Source organism: Lepisma saccharinum, chromosome 17 (assembly GCF_977018435.1).
Source record: "Lepisma saccharinum chromosome 17, izLepSacc3.1, whole genome shotgun sequence".
In the NCBI taxonomy this organism is placed as follows: Eukaryota; Metazoa; Arthropoda; class Insecta; order Zygentoma; family Lepismatidae; genus Lepisma; species Lepisma saccharinum.
In genome coordinates, this window is record NC_139245.1 from 21,317,596 (window position 1) to 21,336,765 (window position 19,170).

General features: G+C 37.2%; 2 protein-coding genes across 6 annotated transcripts in view; one reads left to right on the forward strand and one right to left on the reverse strand.

Annotated features, from left to right (window-relative positions):
• The window catches only part of LOC146001576 (uncharacterized), a 27,281-nt gene continuing 8,111 nt past the window's right edge, over positions 1-19,170 (forward strand). Inside the window, exons 1-4 of one of the 5 annotated variants that reach the window (XR_014443582.1) lie at positions 31-238; positions 8,270-9,091; positions 11,718-15,895; positions 18,335-18,470. Coding sequence is in view for 3 of the 5 variants with exons in the window: in XM_083139069.1 (XP_082995195.1) it covers positions 15,626-15,895; positions 18,335-18,553 (489 nt within the window). In the remaining 2 variants the exon portion in view is untranslated. The other 4 variants (XR_014443581.1, XM_083139069.1, XM_083139070.1 and 1 more) reach the window with 4 other exon arrangements.
• c11.1 (maestro heat like repeat family protein c11.1) overlaps positions 18,457-19,170 on the reverse strand; it is an 89,273-nt gene continuing 88,559 nt past the window's right edge. The window contains exon 30 of the mRNA XM_083139066.1: positions 18,457-18,551. The gene's annotated coding sequence lies outside the window, so the exon portion shown is untranslated. The remainder of the gene's footprint in view (positions 18,552-19,170) is intronic.

A 19,170-nucleotide genomic window follows, 5' to 3' on the forward strand; every position in this document is an offset into this window, starting at 1 on the left:
AATATAACTGTTTGGGATTGTTTATTAAACGATACGGGTGGCAAAAACACCACATATTAAACACAAACACTGTACTTTTGTTTTGTAATCATTGGGCGTTTCCACTAACGCCACACTTTGGAGTAAAGTAAGGTAGCTGGAGGTTGAGATCAAAGAGATGTAGAAATTGCTACTTCAGCCAGCAAGGATTTCACGCACATATATTTTTTATACATGCCTGCGTGCGGACAACATAATTGTAAATACGGTAACGTAGTGTGTACACCTTTGCATCAAGGAAGTTCCGACAAACACGTCCAACCTAGAAACTTCACTTGCTTCTAACCCAACGTTGAGTATGTCTGGAACTGGAAGCGTCCAATGCAGGTCGGGGAAAATAGATTTTGCCCTAAATCCGTGAACTTGAGCTCAAGATGGGAATAAAATGCGTGTGAGGGTGTAATATAAACATTAACAATGAATGCAACACACATGCTGTGATTAGTATATGCCCGTATAAAATGAAAGCAGTATATTGATAAATATATGGTATACCAAATATAGAAAAGTAAGTTTTTTTTTCTGCAAGAGTGTATTAGAATGCAGCATTAATTCTTATAGTTAGTGAATATCGGCAAATTTTCCATTATTTATTGACATACGTTTATCACGCTGTGAGTATAAAACGCACATTACGATACTGAAAATGTAATGGTAATGTGAAGACGTGTATGGTAAAGTCTGAATTGAGTTTGATGTCATTTTAGCATCTTCGGTACTTGTCCGATAAGGCCCGAACACCTATCGCTTGTTCATTTCCTTAATTTTAGCATTGATACTTACATAATTCTGTATTGCGGAAGATTCTTTAAGGTGAAGTTATGCCTTTTTCCATAAAATAGTGTTAAGGTGAAGTTATGCCTTTTTCCATAAAATAGTGTCAACTTTTCATATTACAAGTCATTTGTCTTCCTTGTTATGCTTGGGTAACACAATATGGCGTGCACTCGTCATGATCATCGCGCGTCGTACTTGTGTTTTGTCGATTTGGAGTGGGTAAGCAGTGTTTCAACCGTCTTAATCGAAAAATACCTACTTTCGTGTTTATTATGTCATCATAAACCATTGAATGATAGGCCCAAAAACCATCCACGATAGCCCCACGAACCATTGACGGATAGCTCCAAAAACCATTGACGGATAGCCCCAAAAACCATTCACGATAGCCCCACGGACCATTTCCGGCAAGGTTAGGTTAGGTAAGCATAGGTGTTTATTATGTCATCATAAACCATTGAATGACAGATAGCCCCATGGACCATTTCCGGCAAGGTTAGGTTAAGTTAGGTAAGCATAGGTGTTTATTATGTCATCATAAACCATTGAATGATAGCCCCAAAAACCATTCACGATAGCCTTACGGACCATTTCCGGCAAGGTTAGGTTAGGTAAGCATAGTAAAAAAAAATTCTCGTAAAAAAAAAAGACACGTTTGAAAACACTGCCGAGACCGCGTGACTTTTGACGCTTGCGCCATCTGCACATACATAATGGAAACAACGGTGTAATGTTACAGAAGATGCAAGTTCCTTACGTAACAACTGATTATTTATTGTTCTGCAGCATTCTATGGTGAAGTTTCTAGTTTCCGTGAAAGAAAATGCCTCGAAGAACCTCGACATAGATACAGAAAGTGATTTCAGTAAGTAGTTTCTCCTGTAAATTTGAAGAAATCCGTTCGGGCGATATCAGACAGTTACCGTATATTTTCATAAATGATCACCATGTAGCAGATGGTTACTCAACCTCCCCATGTGCACATGATCGCTATAATAATACAAATCTGGATATAAAAACACATAGGCTAGTAAAATTACATGTATAAGAGACAAAAACTGTTTTCTTAAATTATTATTCAGCCTACTAGAGTGTACTGTATATAAAATGGCCTAAGTTTCGATTGTTTAATTCTGAGCAAATCGTGGCGCACAGACATTTTTCACATGTTCGATACTTATAGGTTAGCGATTACTTGATGTCTGTTTCTGGAGAATGATTTCGGGTATGACTTAAGATGACCGGACCCCTCTCAGATTTTCTTCATATTTGACATACCCTGCTTACTAATTGAGGCCTGCTAATCACGAATCTGAAGTTAAAATTTGTCGGAAACGTCTAGAAATTGCCATCAGAAATCAAGGGCAAACTGCCACTGGTCGCCCCAAGTTATATAAATTCGAATACGATAGTACAAATAGTAAATTTTATATAAAAAAAGAAAGAACTCGAAATCAAGCCCATCCGCTAGCACCCATCGATCTGGGCAAACCACCACTAGTCGCTGATTGCCCCAAGTTTATTCTCTCTTTCTCTCCCTTTCTTCCTTCTTCTCTCCTCTTTCTCTCTTACCCTTTCCTCTTCTTCCTCTCTCTTTTCTTCCTTTCTCTCTCTCTCTCTCTCTTCATTCTCTCTTTCTCCCCTTTCTCTCTCTCTCTCTTTTTCAGAGAGAGAGAGAGGGGGGATAAAGGCGAATACGTAGCATCAAAACGATAACACAAATAGTAAATTTAATTTAAAAAAAAAATTCAAAATCAAGGAGAATTTTCATCACAACTGGCTGCAGAGACGTCATCAGAAAAGCTCCCATCGATCAGGGCAAACCACCAGGTTGCTGATTGCCCCAAGTTATATAAAGGCGAATACGACAGCACAACAATCAGCCTGGCGACGCGAGAACGACATCAGAGTATACTCAGCGATGACGCCAGATGTGAGGTGAAAGCTTTGAGATTAAACCCAAAAAAGATTCAGTGTGTTTTTTTAAATCCGGTTTCCTGTTTATTAAACTTTTATTACCAAACTATTTGTTTGACGAAATATTCGTCATCCGTCCTTGAGTTACTTCTGACATCTATAGGCCCCACCCTGAAAGGGTTAAGGAAGGTTCAAATTTTGTGTGACAATGATATTCCAAAATTCTATGATAATTAGTTTTTCTGCTAGGAGAATTTGAAAAGAATCGTAAGACAATAGGAAATGTTACCCCCCCCCCCTTAGCATTATAATAACCTCTCCAGTTGCTTCCAACACGTGATCACGTATTTTCTGGTTTAAAGCATGACATCTCCTTCATATCCACACGATAATCCACCGAAGTCCATGTCTAAGTCAACCGTAAACCAAGAATGGCTGCTCACTGCCTCAAGCAGCAGTTTCCCCCCCCCCCCTCCCCCTTTTCAAGCCTTCCATGAAAATTCATCAGTACTCCATATCTGAGACAGCTGTAAGCCAAGAATGGCTTCTCACTGTGAAGTGCGATGCTCTTCAAGGAGCTTTTCAAATCAAATCTCCAGTAAATAATACTAACTGAAGATATTAACATTTGGAACCGTTACTGTTGTGCGTACAGATGTGCATGAATGGATAATGGTTTTCAATGTTTAATGATCTTCACAACTTTTACAGGAGTATTGGGAAGTCGAGAATACCGCAAACTATTTGGATAGTAAGTTTGAATCTTGGAAAACTAATTAGCATAATTCTAAGTTTTACTAAGTGCTCACTATTTACAGGAAAACTTATTATTTGAAAAGTAGTTTACATGAGCATCTGTGCTTCTGAACAAGCACTAATTCTTGGTTTACAGTTGTCTCAGATACAGAGTACTCATGCATCGTCATGCAAGGCTTGAAGACGGGTTTCGTGGTTGAAACCAGATAGCCTATCACATGATCAGTCTTTGGAAGCATTTAGGGACCTTATTTTAACACTAGGACCCTTAAACCTGGCCTTTCAACTTAACAGTGAAAATGTTTAGGAACACAGTACCCCTTTGCACCTTATGTCATGTGAGCTGGGAGTAGCAGGCTACAGTAAACAAATTGCTGCTAACAAACACAACACATAGGAGTATGCGGAAAGGAAAAATCATTCTACAGAAAACATGCAGTAAGTTATCACTAAACCAATGAAGTATATGTTAACAGTAACAATCATGTCTATAAATTTAACGATGTAAAAATGCACATGTACCATGATTAGTTTGGAATTAAAGAATTGGAACCTATGTAGCAAATACATGAACGGAGTATGTTGTCCCCCTTGCTCCTTATCCTGTGAAATCACTGGTGTTATACAGCAAACATTTAGTATTGTACTATGGAGGAGGCTATTGTGAAAGAAATTTAAAATAGTAATGTACTGGGTATTCAGTAATGTGAAAAAAATATATAAAAATTGAGGATTCAGGAAACTCTTAAAATGCATTTAGAGTCCATGTGTTAGGCCTGATACTTTAACAGATAGGTTAATTGGGACTGGACCTACAGTTTAAAGTGGGATCCGAACCACTGTACCTCCATCGGGTATCAAACCTGGGACCCCTCAATTTACCACTACACAATCGGAGAGACCCTTTGTCATGTTTTTATGTGTGTTTAATTTCATATAGGTATAAGCATGGTAATATTTATAGTTGCTAAAAAATGCAAGAAATGCGCATTCATTAATGTTGCGGTACCCTTAACCGTCCATACCCCTGCAAGAAAGAAAGTGAAAATTTTGTGCCGTTTATGAAGATTATGTCCATACAAATGATTTTTGTTTAGTTTTAGCTTGTGGAGATGTATTATAGTGGAGTATTGATAAGTTTTTTGGTAGTACTATTTATTTTGTAATTTTCATTGTGGCCATCTCCCTGTGGTATGAACATAAGTAGTATCAAGCAAATTGTAAATCATTATGTTTATTCATTTTGTTTTATACAATCGGAGGTTCATAAATTGAGAAAAAGAAAAAAAATGCCAGTGGAGCAGTTGTCAATCTCTCCACCAGCATCAGTCCAATTCCATTGGATTCAATTCACCATTTTTGTTGAATTGTACTCTGAGAACTTTAGTTTGTTAGAGTTCCTGAGTTTTCTTCACCATTGTTTGTAATTTGGAATCTAGCTATATTTGGTTTCGTAATATTTCCTATTAGACCATTATTTTTAAACCAAACTGAAATATGTGTCAGTGTATTATAGTCCACGCGTTTACTTCGTTAACGTCGAGGAACTGGAGAAAGCCGCCGCCACAAACGTGGGTGGGGATAAATAGCAGGTGGGTTGTTTTCGTCAAATCACACTCAACCTTCAGCAAATGGGCGCAGCTGTCATTCTGCTCGTCTACTCCACGTGGAGTCTAAGTCACATGACTGCGGATACGCTGTTGCCGTACTTTGCAACTTCAATGTGGAGACCGTGGAAAGGTGTTTGTGCACGGAGGGACAAGGTGGTGTAGAGTAGATGTGTGGCAACACTGTGCGTTGAATGTGATTGTTGCAGCTGGTGGACACGCTCCGTGGACTTCAAAGCCAGCTGGTCGTTAACATAGCTAGGGCGTCGACTATACCTATAGTATTCTTTTTTTATTTAAATGTTCTAATATTTTGGGTAAGTTGTGTATAGCAGATTGCATAGATTTTCCTTTTTTTAAAAAAAAAAAAATTATGTTGGTCTTCCGAGACTATGGAAAACCTATTTGGAAATTTTGTTATCCTATTGTACATGACTTCTTATCAAGAATTTTTTCAATATTGAGGGGACTTGAACTGTACATCTTTCAGAAATTAGTTCCTTTTAATTGAAAGATCTCTATTCTACCACATTTATTAACCTTTGTTTCAATTTACGAAAGCCACCAATTAGAAAGATATTTTATGAGGAGGTAACACATGGAAGTTAATTAATTTTATTTGTATTTGGTAGTGTTTGAACATCCTCTAAGTCCAAAGATGTAGAAATTCTAAAGTGATCAAATTTAACTGGCCTAGTCTGTATCTCCAACACATTAGAATCATTTTCCATGTAACATGCAACCAAACCATGGCAGTGGTAATCCACCAAAAAATAAAATAAAATAGAGAAGTATACTCTCCAAATCTGAAAAGAAGACATCCTTATTCCCTGGTCATGTTCATTCCATGTCAAGTATATTGGCATTTCTGTAACTATTAGGGCTACACAAATTAATTCTGATGGGCTGATAGATGCATCAATAGTAGCTGAAGGCAACATAAAATAACTTGATCGAACTGTCTGTTTGAAATGTGGGAGAAAATGACACTGGCCTGCATGGGATTGGATGACTCGCAGATGACTGTTGTGTCTGAATAATTTCAGCATGCTGATTACAAAAATGAAATTCATTTTTACCCATCATGTCTAGTTTTTTCAGAAAACCGCAAGATATTAACTGCCTTAATTTCACAATAAAATGTGTAGTTCCATCATTTCCCCAATAGATGGCTCTGTTTAGATGGTGGCAAAATATTGGTTTTCTACAATACAAATCATCCAATTTTGAACTGTAAAGGCATGTAGAATAGTAAGCATTTAATCCACTTTCTGCCTTAACAACACACATTGGCATGAAAATTGTATGTACTTTGATTACATAAGTTTTATTTTCGAAATCCCTCACAAATAAAATTTCCATCACAAAATGTTCAAAACTCAATGTTATGACATGGTGGTTTGATTGAACTTGGAAAAATAAAAATCTTGACCTGATGGGGAAAAACATTGCCATTTCCGTGATCAGCATTCAAAATACTTCCAGAATCACCTATTGGTTTGTAAACAACTGAACTTTCCCTTGCATAAATTTATTTTGTTGCTTTAGGTAATAGATGTAATGTAATGGCGAATATGAAAATTTTGATTGTGAAATTGTGAAAAATCCTGACGTGATGGGGGAGAATGGATGTTATTTCCATGATCAGCATTCAAAATACTTCCAGCCTCCACTATGGCGCAGTGGTTGCGTCATCACCTTGTAATCAAGGGGTCCCAGGTTCGATACCCAGTGGAGGCACATAGTGGTTCGAATTCCACTTGAAACTGTAGGTCCAGTCCCAATTAGCCTTACTCTGCACAAAGTGGACTTAAAACATCAACTCAAAATACTTCCGTAATCACCTATTCATTTGAAATCATCCGATTTTTTTTTGAAAAAAATGCAGGGCTATGTAATCACTAGGGCTCGGAAGTTGAAGACCTATAAATTGCCAAAAAAAAATGACCTAAATACGGAAAAAAGGACGTATAAATGGGATCCAAATTAATTAATAATTTAAGTTTTAATTACATATTTAATGAATAAAAAAAATACAAAGACAGCACATGCTGTCTGGTCATATACACCATGCTGAAAGCTTCAAAACAAGAGAAAGTTGCCACTTACAGCGCAACCTTCCAGACATGTTACGGTTTATGGACCTTGTACAGTACCTGCTTCAGTCGTCCAAAAATGTTTTTCTCTCGTTTCAGGGATGGTTCAAATATATTTCTTTCTCTTCTTTTATTATTTCTTTACTACAGAAAGGATTTTAAAGAGGTGAAGAACTGATGATGATTCGAATTGAGAATGGGCAGTAAAAACATAGTCGATAGAAGGCGAAGTTGCCAAAAAAAGCCGTTAAGACCTGAAAAAAGGCTAAAAAAAAGACCAATAAGCCAAAAAACCACCGAAAAAGGCAAAACAGGACTAATAAAACCCACCTTTTTCTGGCCTACAATGACCCAAAATGAACATATATTATGTTGGGCCTCGTCTTCGGACACTAGAAAAAAAAAAGGATTTTTCCTCAACTTCCGAGCCCTAGTAATCACTCTAAGGTGATTTGTTTATAACTCAGAAACTAGTAAATGTGAAGATCTAAAATTTTCTAAAGTTGAAGATCTTGTAATAGAAATTTAACATGATATCTGTCTTTCTTTTGAAAAAAATAAGAATTTCATTACATCACACAGTGTTTATGAACCAAAAAATAATAAAAAATCAACAGTTTTGGTAGCTCTTCGTGCATTTACACATGTAAGAAAAAGTTTCATGGCTCAGGAAGGTTGATCATTTCTTTCTTGAGGGGCTTCCCCGATGGCGCATTGGTATCGTCGGCGTCTTGTAATCAAGGGGTTCCAAGTTCGATACCCGGTGGAGGCACATAGTGGTTCGGATCCCACTTTAAACTGTAAGTCAAGTCGCAATTAGCCTTACTGTGCATAAAATGGACTTAAAACCAACTCAAATGTCTGTCTTGAAACTTAACAGCATTGATATATTAATGACCGGACAATAGTGTTATGCTCAAATTTCTCTTGATGTGGTGCAGCATGACATAATGGTTCAACATATCTTATTTATAGAGGTATGTGATTGTTGATAGCCATCATATTTGTACATATCGTTTTTTGTTAAATGTGTGATTTATGATAATTATGTTGACTTGGTTCTTATTTCATTTCCAGATGGGTGTTCGTGGATTGACAACGTATATTTCAAATCATTCGGATAAGTACCTAGAGCAGCATAAACTTCATGATTGTTTAGCAGTGATAGATGGCTGGAGTTTAGCTTTCCAACTGTTCTCTCTGTGGACCAGTAACAATTCCTCACTTGGGGGTGATTATGACAGATATGCTTGTTGCTTGCGTATGTTTTTTACATTAATGCAAACCTCCAACGTGACACCCATAGTGGTACTGGACGGAGGCTATGAACAGAGAAAAATGGCAGTTGTGTGGGACAGAGTTAATGGTAGGGTGAAAGCTGCTAAGAAATTGAACCCCAAGAACCAACTAAGCTTTCATATGTTCCCACTACTCATGAAGGAAGTGTTTAAAGAAGTTATGCGGGAGATGAATGTGACATTTGCACAGTGTAACTTTGAAGCTGATTATGAAATAGCTGCATTGGCCAGAAGTCTCCGGTGTCCAGTCTTGAGCTGCGATTCTGACTTCTTTGTTTATGATGTTCTCTATATACCCATATCCACCATTGTGCCTGTGGCAGAAGAAGAAATTGACGAGACTGGAAAATGCACGAAATATGTGAACTGTCAGATTTATAGGGTGGAGAAATTTCTTAACGACTTTGGAGGACTTCAGAAGTCAGTGTTACCACTGATTGCTACTTTGTTGGGGAATGACTACATTAATCGGTCAGTTTTCAAGAAACTTTTCTCACATATTAGCATTCCGAAGAATCACAGTATGAGTGAAACTCAAAAGAAACTTGTTGGATTGCTTCAGTGGTTACGGAGAGAGACTGTGGAGACTGCAATTCCAAAGGTAATAAATGTATGATAGTAATAATTAGGGATGGACCAATTAATCATTAATTAGCATTGAATAGTGGTATATAACAATTCTCAATAATGGTACCGATATAATATATTAGTATCATTTTGATTATGATGGACTGTTGTTGAGAAATCATTGAAACCATTGTAGTCCAGAGTAGGGTGTCCCCAACTCTCCAGTATTTCCTGGGATCTCCCATAGTGTTTTTTCTTCTTATTATTATTATTATCTTATCCTCCCACCCCCATATTGACATTTTATTTCTCCCATATTTTTCATTAACAACCAATATCACAAAATTTCAACAAGGCACATACAAAATTTCAAGTCAACTGAGATCTTGCATGTTTAATCTTTAGCAGGTGGAAGTGACGTAATGTCTTGCAAATTTGTAAATTTTTATTCCTATTTTGATCTGTTTACTATATAAAATATAGATTCTTTTTTTTTTCTAATATTATCCATTGCATAAACATTTGCTGCAGTGATGCCACGCTGCTAACAATGCGCAAAATTTGCCGTGACCAAATCTGTAAATTTAATGCCGAAAGTTGGAAATCTCCCTTAAATTCATGGCCAAAAGTTGATCACCCTAGTCTAGAACATCTTCGCTCCGAGTAACAGATTTTACAACTTGTTTCCTGTGTCCATATCTGGTATCTTTTCACACACCTCTAGAGCTAATACTTTCTTCCTTTGACGTAAACATCTTTCAGATTGATTTTATGGGAAAAGTGGCTTTGTATTCTCAATCCTAGACCAAAAAAGCATACAAAATGATATGCGACACAGCAGTATTGCTTCATGACAAAGTTTTGTAGAGATCCATTTTGGATGCCATGTTGAATTACACAAATTGCCCAAGTTTGACATCAATTTGATCTGAAATGTACATAACATAACAGTCAAAACATTTTGTTCATACCTTGGAACAAATTTTTCACATGGCACCCAGATTAATGGGTGGCCAAATGAATGAAATGTTCAATCTTGAATCTTGCCATTGAAGATCCTAATGGTCCTGTTCTTTGTGATGGTCTTTTCATCAATTTTATCTAATCATTACTCATCCTCATTGTAGCAATTAGACAAAAGTGGCATATGAGGTGCATTTCAAAAGAAAGGGCTGATTATTTATAAAAAAGTGACTGGCAACAGTGATCGGATCGCATCTGCACAGTAACCTCAACTGGTCCATTGACAACTTAACAATCATATTTTCACTAGTCAGTTGTCGGTTATCGTTTGAGTTAGAGCATGTTAAAATGAAATGACTGCCTGAATACACAATCCCGCCAGTTGAGAAGTACTGTCTGGGATTCGATTTCTTTACGCCAAAGTTCATAATGGTGCTGAAATTCACTGAGAATTGTGTGAAGTGTATGGTCTGAGTGTAATGAGTGAAGGAAAAGTACGGCAATGGAGTTGTGCATTCACATCCACCAAGGTTGAAAAAGTTCAAGCAAACTCTGCACGAAAAGTTAAGGCAACTGTGTTCTGGAACCAACAAGGTGTGTGTTTGATGGATTTTATGGATCCAGGGAAAACAATTCACATCACAGGCATACTGTGAAATGGTATCAAAACCGTCTGACATGGAATACTGCACTAAGGAACTGTTCCTATTGATGACGATGCTAGACAACACACACTGTTACCTTCACTTTCTAGATGATTGAGAGTTTCAAATGGGAACTTTTTGATCACTCCCGTATAGTCCAGGCCTTGCACTTAATGACTATCACATTTTCCTGCACCTCAAAAAGTGGCTTGCATCTTAACGATTTAAGAAACTGAGGTGTTAAAATGGGCAGTGTTGGATTGGCTGAACTCCCAGGTAGCGAACTTATATGCAGAGGGTATAAATAAGGTTGTAACGGTATCAAATTTATTTGGAAGTAATGATGACTATGTTGAGAAATGAAGTAGATATGTACGTGTTTGTAACCACCAATACAGTGTTGCTAGACTTCTTTTCTTTTTTGATATAAGCAATCGGCCCTTATTTTTGAAAAGCACGTCGTAGCATAACTAAAAATACAAATACAAGTATCATGTTGGCATTGAAACTACACAGTCAGTAGTTGAGCCAAGGACAGTGAATCACCACAACCTAAGATTGCATGGTGTTACTAAAATTTAGAAAATATATAATTTTTTAAAAAATATATGGGTACTTTGTAGAAATTTTAGCAAGAAATGCAGGCTCAACCAGGAGTCAAATCTGGGTTTCTGGCATACTATGCCATTAATCTACCAACGGAGCTACCGAGCCATCCCGGGCTTTTTTACTTGTGTGGAATTGTCTCTGTGCAATTTACAACTCACTGGGAGAAACTAGGCACTGTCGATGTCATCAGTGTTTCAAAGGCTTTTCCATTGTGGTAGCATTTTCAGATACAATTCCACACAGGTGAATCATCAACAGTGAAAAATCAAGCGAAGCTAGGACTGGCTTTTTTGGTAGAGCATTGGTACAGTATTCCAGAGAAACAAATTTGAGTTCTGGTCAAGTCTGCTGCATTTTTCGCTACAACTTCTACATAATGCATCTCCTGTGTGTGCCAAATTATAAGGTAATACATGTGTTAAAACAATGTATTCTTATGTTTAGATCCTGAATCATATGAAGAAGAAGCAGAGGCAACAGCTCATGTTAACTATCGAAGAGAACATCAAAGTTTACACGAAGTGTACAAGTGATCTGCTGTCTTGCCTTGACATACCTAACAGCAAAATCAATGCAGAAATTCCAGTTGGAACTTCTGTGGAATTCAGCATCGATTGCCTGAACATATCAGATGGGAGTGACGCCAAGAGTGAAGACGAGGAAGAGATTTGTGATGAATCGGCAAGTGAAACAGTGTCAAAGTCTGGTTCGGAAGCCAACATGAGTGATTCCGAGGGTGAAGATGAAGACAGTGAAGATTCAGCTTCAGAAAACGAAGAGGTGTGCTTAAATGTGAACAAGATGTCTGAGACAGATGTGATGCAGCTTGATGGGAAACCTCTTCCGTCCTGGTTCATGAAGAAGTATCGAAATGGAAACTTTCCTTCAATGTTTATTGATATCATAAACCGCCGCAGTTGTTTTCTCGCACCCCAAGCTGAATGTTATTCTTATGCCACTTCCCATAAAATAAGTTTCACTATTTTGCAGGTCCTCTATAGTTTACTTCTGCCACATGACCTTGCCAAAAGTAGGCAGTTGGAATATGTTACCCGTGGCTCTGGAGGGTTGGAAAAATTCCGAGTAAACACTATCGATAGGTTGCCAGTGTTTGGTAAACTTCCATTGCTTGATGCTTTGAATGATGTACCTATACATAACAAGCAGTTATTGTTGTTTGAAGTTCTTCAGGTAAGTGATTCAGACCAAGAATTTTTAGACAAGTTACCAGATGAGTGGAAACTCTATTTGGCCTGTGTTCTGTTTTGGTGCAGAAATGCGGAACTAAATATTACCAATTGCCATGTCATTACTGTTCTATTGTGCGTCATTGCCTTGAGTGTAGTAGATTGTCATGCAGGGATCCACAGAACAAGGCGTAACTTCTCGAAAAAAGTAAAAGAGAAGTTCTTGGAAATTGAGCAGAGCAGACAGGATCAAAAATGTCAATCCACAAAGACAAATCTTTTAGACAAGAGCATTAATGAAGCCGTGGAAAATGTCACTGGAGAAGACTGCAAGATGCTTTCGTATGCGTTTGTTCCATTTTATCATATGGACCAAATGCTAATTCATAATATGAAAAAATTCCATAGAATATTTGTCCACTCCTTTGCTCAACTCCAGAGTTGTGTTGAGCATGCGATGTATCTCAATGCATTGCTTGATTATCCCCTTGCACAGTGCAAAGTGTCTCGGTTGTTTAGCGGGACATTTACATACAATATGATGACGAACTTAAGTCAAGAGCCCAATGTGAATTCATACTTGGATAGTTTTTTCAAGTGTGGACCATCTGTTTATGCATTGTATAAAATTCTTGAACAACAGATTATCTGTCAGTGTCCAGATTTAGAAGTAATTAAAATCAGTAGAAGACGACAGAAGAGGAAGAAGAAGGAGGAGAAACAGTCAACTGTGAAAGAAAAGAAAAGTGAAGAAAATGTGACGAAGCCTAAAAAACACAAACAAAAGGAAATTGTGCAAGACACCAATAATAGATTCTCTCTTCTTCAACTTATTACATCTAGTGATACATCAGACTCTGGGTCATTATATGTTGCCAATGTTGACTAGAAACTTAATCTGTGGTGTGAATTCATATACTTAGGTATATGCACAAGGCGAGAGTTTTATGAATAAAAAAAAAAAGCCTTTGTTGTTATTACTCACTTACATATCTTACATCTGGTGCTGGATAGAGCATGTTCTTACTTGATGATAATCAGAAACAGAATATAACACAGCTCACAGCAAAACATTAAAATTCCGATGTTTCATGGCTTCCCACCTGCAGTTCCTCTATTTCCTTCCTTCACAGTGCTGTTGGGCAACCTGCACAACATTGGAATTTTATTGTTGTACTGTGCTTATTAACAGATAAAAATATACACTGTTGTTACAATGTACAATGCTTTATACCTGCTTTGTCTTTGTTATAAAATTGTAGATCGTAGATGTTGGAATGACATTTTGTAATCTATCATGCAGGGCAGGGCATTTCATAAGTCCCTCTGGGATTTCAAATGTGAGTAGCTTGGGCCAACTCACCCACAGGAATGAGAACATGTCAGTGAAAAGAGTAAATATCGACATTTTTAACCTACCTTGCAAATGTTCACTGTGTCTTCCCTTGGTGTCTTGACAAATGTCAGTCCTGTAATCTAGCTTATGCCACACATGTTCCAACATATCAATGTCGATGGTTGCAACTGCATCCATTTCCTCTAATTTCCTATGCCAGTCTCTTATTATTGCGTCTGTTGGTGGTTCCGTATGATGCTTGGTTCAATAACCACGTTGCACTAAGAATTGTCAGTTGTAGCAAATTGCAGGACACAAAAATCTTTCAGTTCACCAGAAAATGCCATGTTTGTATGCTACTGCTCCTAGTGAAGAAACGGATAAGTGGGCCACGAGACAAACATGTACATTACCCCTATTTGTTGGCATGCTTGCATCTCTTGTGTGTGTGTTTACTACTACATGGCCAAACTTCAAAATCCTGGAGGGATTATGAAACACTGTGTATATATGAGTTCACACAGTAGGGTGTCTGCAATGATATTTGGTTCATAAATTCAGATCTTTGAGAACAGTGTCATTAATTTTTTGTATTATTAATGGTTATTTTATGTTGTATTTTTCCCTCTCTAGGTTAATCATGATAATGATGATGATTAATGAATTGATCAAATAGGTGAACAAACGCAATGAAATGTTCAACCTCATCCCAGATTCAAACTGGGTTCCTTGCTTCGTAGCATTCAGCCATTGGTTGAAAATATGGACATCATGTGCCTTCTTTTCTGGCAAACTTCTAGTGATATTCAGGATGTAGCATAGTTATGTAGTGGTAATGTCACATCATCAAAGCATTGTATATCAAATGTACGTATATGTCTGCTTAAGTCATGTTTGCATGGGCATTCACATGTTCAGGTGATGTACTGTGAGTATAATTGCCTCATGTGGTACGTGAATTGAACTATTTTTTTTTTTCACATCCAGTTAGGATGACCAGATTCTCAGGGACAAAACTGGGACACATTATTACTATTGAAAGTTTTCAACTCCTCAACTGTAAAACCTCACTAAGTGCACAGATATCAGTGGATCTTTAATAGTGGAAAAACAAACATCTGCATTAAAAAAATCAAAACGATGGTTACCACATGATGCATGTGTCTATTCAGGGCATGTTCTGATGGAGGTCAATGATCCAGCACTTCTTTCCATTGAACTGTGAAAATATATTTTTAATACACTTCATATGTTGTGCTACCGTCAGCGACAAAACCAAATTACTCGGAAAGTATGGATTTTGCTTGTGAGTGAAAAGCCAGGATAATTACGCATCCTGAAGATAGTGAAAAGCCAGGATAATTACGCATCCTGAAGATATCTCTTGGAATACGATGACGTCTGGTCTAGTGGCATGCCAGGTGGGTGGGGGTTATGGCTGTTAAAACCCACCTTGGCTCAGCATCTCCAAAATAAATAACTTTAAATGCTGGAAAATATGGTAAAATGTAGGGCAGGCTGCAAAAAAATAATACATAATCCCCTCCCCCTTTTTGAAAATTTGGAGCATGCCACTTGTCTAGTCACCTGACTAATAGTAAATGTCAGCAGAAAGGTACAGGATGCCTGTCCATGCACATTGTCCATACAGCATAGTAGCAATAAGTAGCTCGGTTTATAGAACTCTAGCATGGAATGCCAAGGCCTCATTAAAACTGTTCCTGAGCTACTAACTTTTCAATCTCATTTTTTTTTAAGTTAAACAATTACAATGTATGTTGTTTATTACTTATTTTTGGTTTCCAGGGAAGTGAAACGGATCTTTCATCATGCAAGCAGATTATAATTTTCAGGAGAAATTTCCCTATTTAAGTACATACAATGATGCTTACGTATGGCATAAAGTCCCCTACCCTGGCATTGAAACCTGGCCACGCAACAGGGATGAAAAACTAAGGACTTATCCAGCAAGGAAGTGTTTTAAGGATTCGGAGACACTTCAGGCACATAGCATCAGACATGGCCAGCTTCCCTTACGTGTATATGTGGATCGGAAGCCTATCATTGAGACCAGTCCCTCTGACAAACATGTCATGCTGGTGGGTATAAGTATTTTGTGTGTGTGTGTGTGTGAGTGTGAGTGAGTGAGAGAAAGAGAGAGAGAGAGAGTGTAGATAGATAGCTCATACTGATTTATAAGAGGAAAATATTGTTGATACCCACTCCCTTTAATGACGAGGTTTTTTGTCCTGATATTTGTGCTAACGCTGAGCATGTTCTTAGCAGGAAATTTAAAATTCCATTATGTTTTTTTTTAAAAAAAATAATATTTCAGAACTTGTCTTGTTCGGTTCATATGAAGCCTTTGATCAAGAAAAAGCATTTTTCTTCATTAAGTACAAAAAGAAGCAAGTCAAAAAAACATTTTTTTTACGAACTTCTGAATTTGTCTGGCCACCCATCTAGGCAACACCATAACATGAAAGTCCAAAACAGTACCTGCATGTTGCTTGATATGTGTGACACTCTTGTTGCAAAAATGACACACTTTTTATTGATAATTTCGGAGAATAATATGTTTCCTAAAGCAAAGCAACACATCTCGTGTTTACTCAAAACTCAAAGGGCAAGAGTGCAACTGTACAGGACATCTTTGTTGTCACATGGTAAAAATGGCACCACTCAATCACCACACACACCCTTCACTGCCCTTTAGTCACTTTGATCTCTTTCTACAATCTGTTGACACCTATGAAAATGTGTGGCTTTGTTGACAGAAACATTGCATTGGCAGAAACGTAACTCCCATCCCCATTCAATTTGTACTCTTTCAAGAAGGGGAAAGACAAAGTTTTTGTTTGGCAAACAGGAAAAGAATTGAAGAACAGAAAGAAATGTTCTGAAATTTCATGAATTTTTTTTAAAGTATACATTTTCTTAAGGACTGCTCCACTCCCTCCAAATATAGCCAGAATCAAATTACAGTGGAACCCAGATTTAATGTTCTCCGATTGTATACAATCATACAAAGCTCATTATTACAATGCAACATTTTGTTTCTAACTCCGGTTTCGCTGTCAGCTGTTTCTCCCTCCCCTTTCTTCTCCACCCTTTCCTCTTTCAAGACAAGTTCCTAAATGCTAGCAGATTTCTAGAACACTGCCATACTTGGAACAGCATGAGATGAGGACGATATCCAAATTTCTCTTTCTAAAAATAATCCCTCAATTTGCAATGATGTGTGGGTTGCTCTCGACTCGTTCACACAGTAAGGAATGAAAAAGGATTGCAACATTACATAATGGAAGAAGGTAGTAACTCGCAGTTTTTTGTGCGAAGCGAGTCCAACATTCCATTGGGCCAAGCCAGAAGAGCCTTTTTGCTTTCTCTACTCGCTGCTGAAAACTGCACCAGTATGTAGCTCTTTGAAATGTGCGAATGCAACCCACATTCAATGCGAGAGAAACTCGGACAGAAACACTGGAGTAAGGAAGTAAATGGAAAGTGAAGGAAATGGCCTAAGAATATTTGATGTTTTGAAGAAATTGGCGTTCAGTGAATAAATATAATAAAACATTAATTGCATTACACTTTCATTTGGGTGTGTGTGTGCGAATAGGCAGGAGCTGCTATTGCAATGAAGCACCTGTCAAAAATGCCTATGAGGAGTTTCTTCAGTCCAGAATGTCAAACTTCTACGAAAGTGGCATTAATGCACTAGTATCTCACTGGGAGAAGTGTATAGCATCTAATGGTGCCTATTTTGATTAATAAAAGTTCCTTTCCACCATGTTACTTTTTGAAGTTTCACAACCAAAGCTGACATTTCATGTGCAATGACCTAATACATGCAACCATGAGTAAGCACTGTCAGTAAAAAAAAAAAAAAAATGAACATAAAGAACATCACACAGTAACAATGCAAAAGAAAATCGTATAACTAGAAGGTGGAGATAGAATTTGTTCTTAGAAAAGTTATTTGTAGCAAAATTTAGTCATAGAAAAGTTATTTGTAACCAGCATCAGCATTCCATTTTTGTTGTTCATTTTTCCCACCAAAGCCATCTTTTAATCAATATATTTTCTACTGACCATGAATTTTTTTGAATGTGGTCCTTGTGCAAGTATTATCGATGCCAGGAAATTTAAAAAAAAAATCAGAAATGGAAAATTCTTCGAGAATGTCCAAAACTAATGAAACTTGACCGTAGTTGTTTTGTTTTAGCACACAGGAGAAGTGGGAAATGCTACATGCAAAGACATATGTTATTGTTCAGACGTGTTTCCTGCTAGACAACAATGTGAAATACAATAAAACAATACAACATAATTAGCAATGTCTACTTAAATCTTTTAATGGTTGAAGCCTAGCAGTAACCACATATTCTGACACATTTTAAACAAATTTTAACATCAAATTTACTTGTGGATTTTGTCCTAGTGCTACAGAAGCTACCCTATTCTATCTCAATATTGATAGCATACCTATTACTCTATCCCATTCATATTTTTATTTTACTTTATCATTACTCTTTCAGGAAATGCCCCCTGTGCCTCCAAAATGCCCTCCTGCAGAAATTCCAGCTCCTCAAGCCAAATCCTTACCAGTTATTCCACCTACAGTACATCTCCCTGATGAATTTTCACCATTGCATGAATTCATCTACAGCACAACTACAGAGAGGAGTTTCAAGGAAGCTGCCTTGCCTTGCTCAGAAAAACCAACTCCTGGGAAAACTGACGTATCCAAACAGTCTGTAAGTATTATATACAGGTCAAAGTGAAGGCCTGTGTAAACACTGAATAGTTATAAATGTATACACAAGACTTTCCAGGTCGTACTGCATTTTTATTTCTTGTAATGTTTTCAATTTTAAATGTGTGTTATTGAGCATTTAGATATTATGAGTATGGCTGAGCCAATACCACTTCGAACCAATACAGAAACCAATACTCTCACAGATTCCGATGCTCGTGTAATTCCAGTATAAAATAACAAAGGCTAGATAACGAGTCATACTAACTCATCACATTTCTTTAATGGCATTAAATAACTCCCAAGTTATTTTCATGCAGCATTATAATACTTTATAATGTTATGTGACATTTGGTAATTTTTTTATGTGAACTTCTCTCTAGACCCAGATGATGCAAAGAAAGAGGTTTTTGAAATGTTGCAAGACTTTTTAAAGTGTTGTAGTTACACATAAAATTCGGTGGAATGTGTCTCTTTTTTCAAGTTCGTGTAAACAGTAATTCAGTGATTTATCCACATACACCCAACAACCCCCAACACCCCCAAATTTCCTAAATGCCCCCATAAATTTTTTCATGAAGGCTCATTTTATGGCCATTTTGGCTCTAAATTTATACT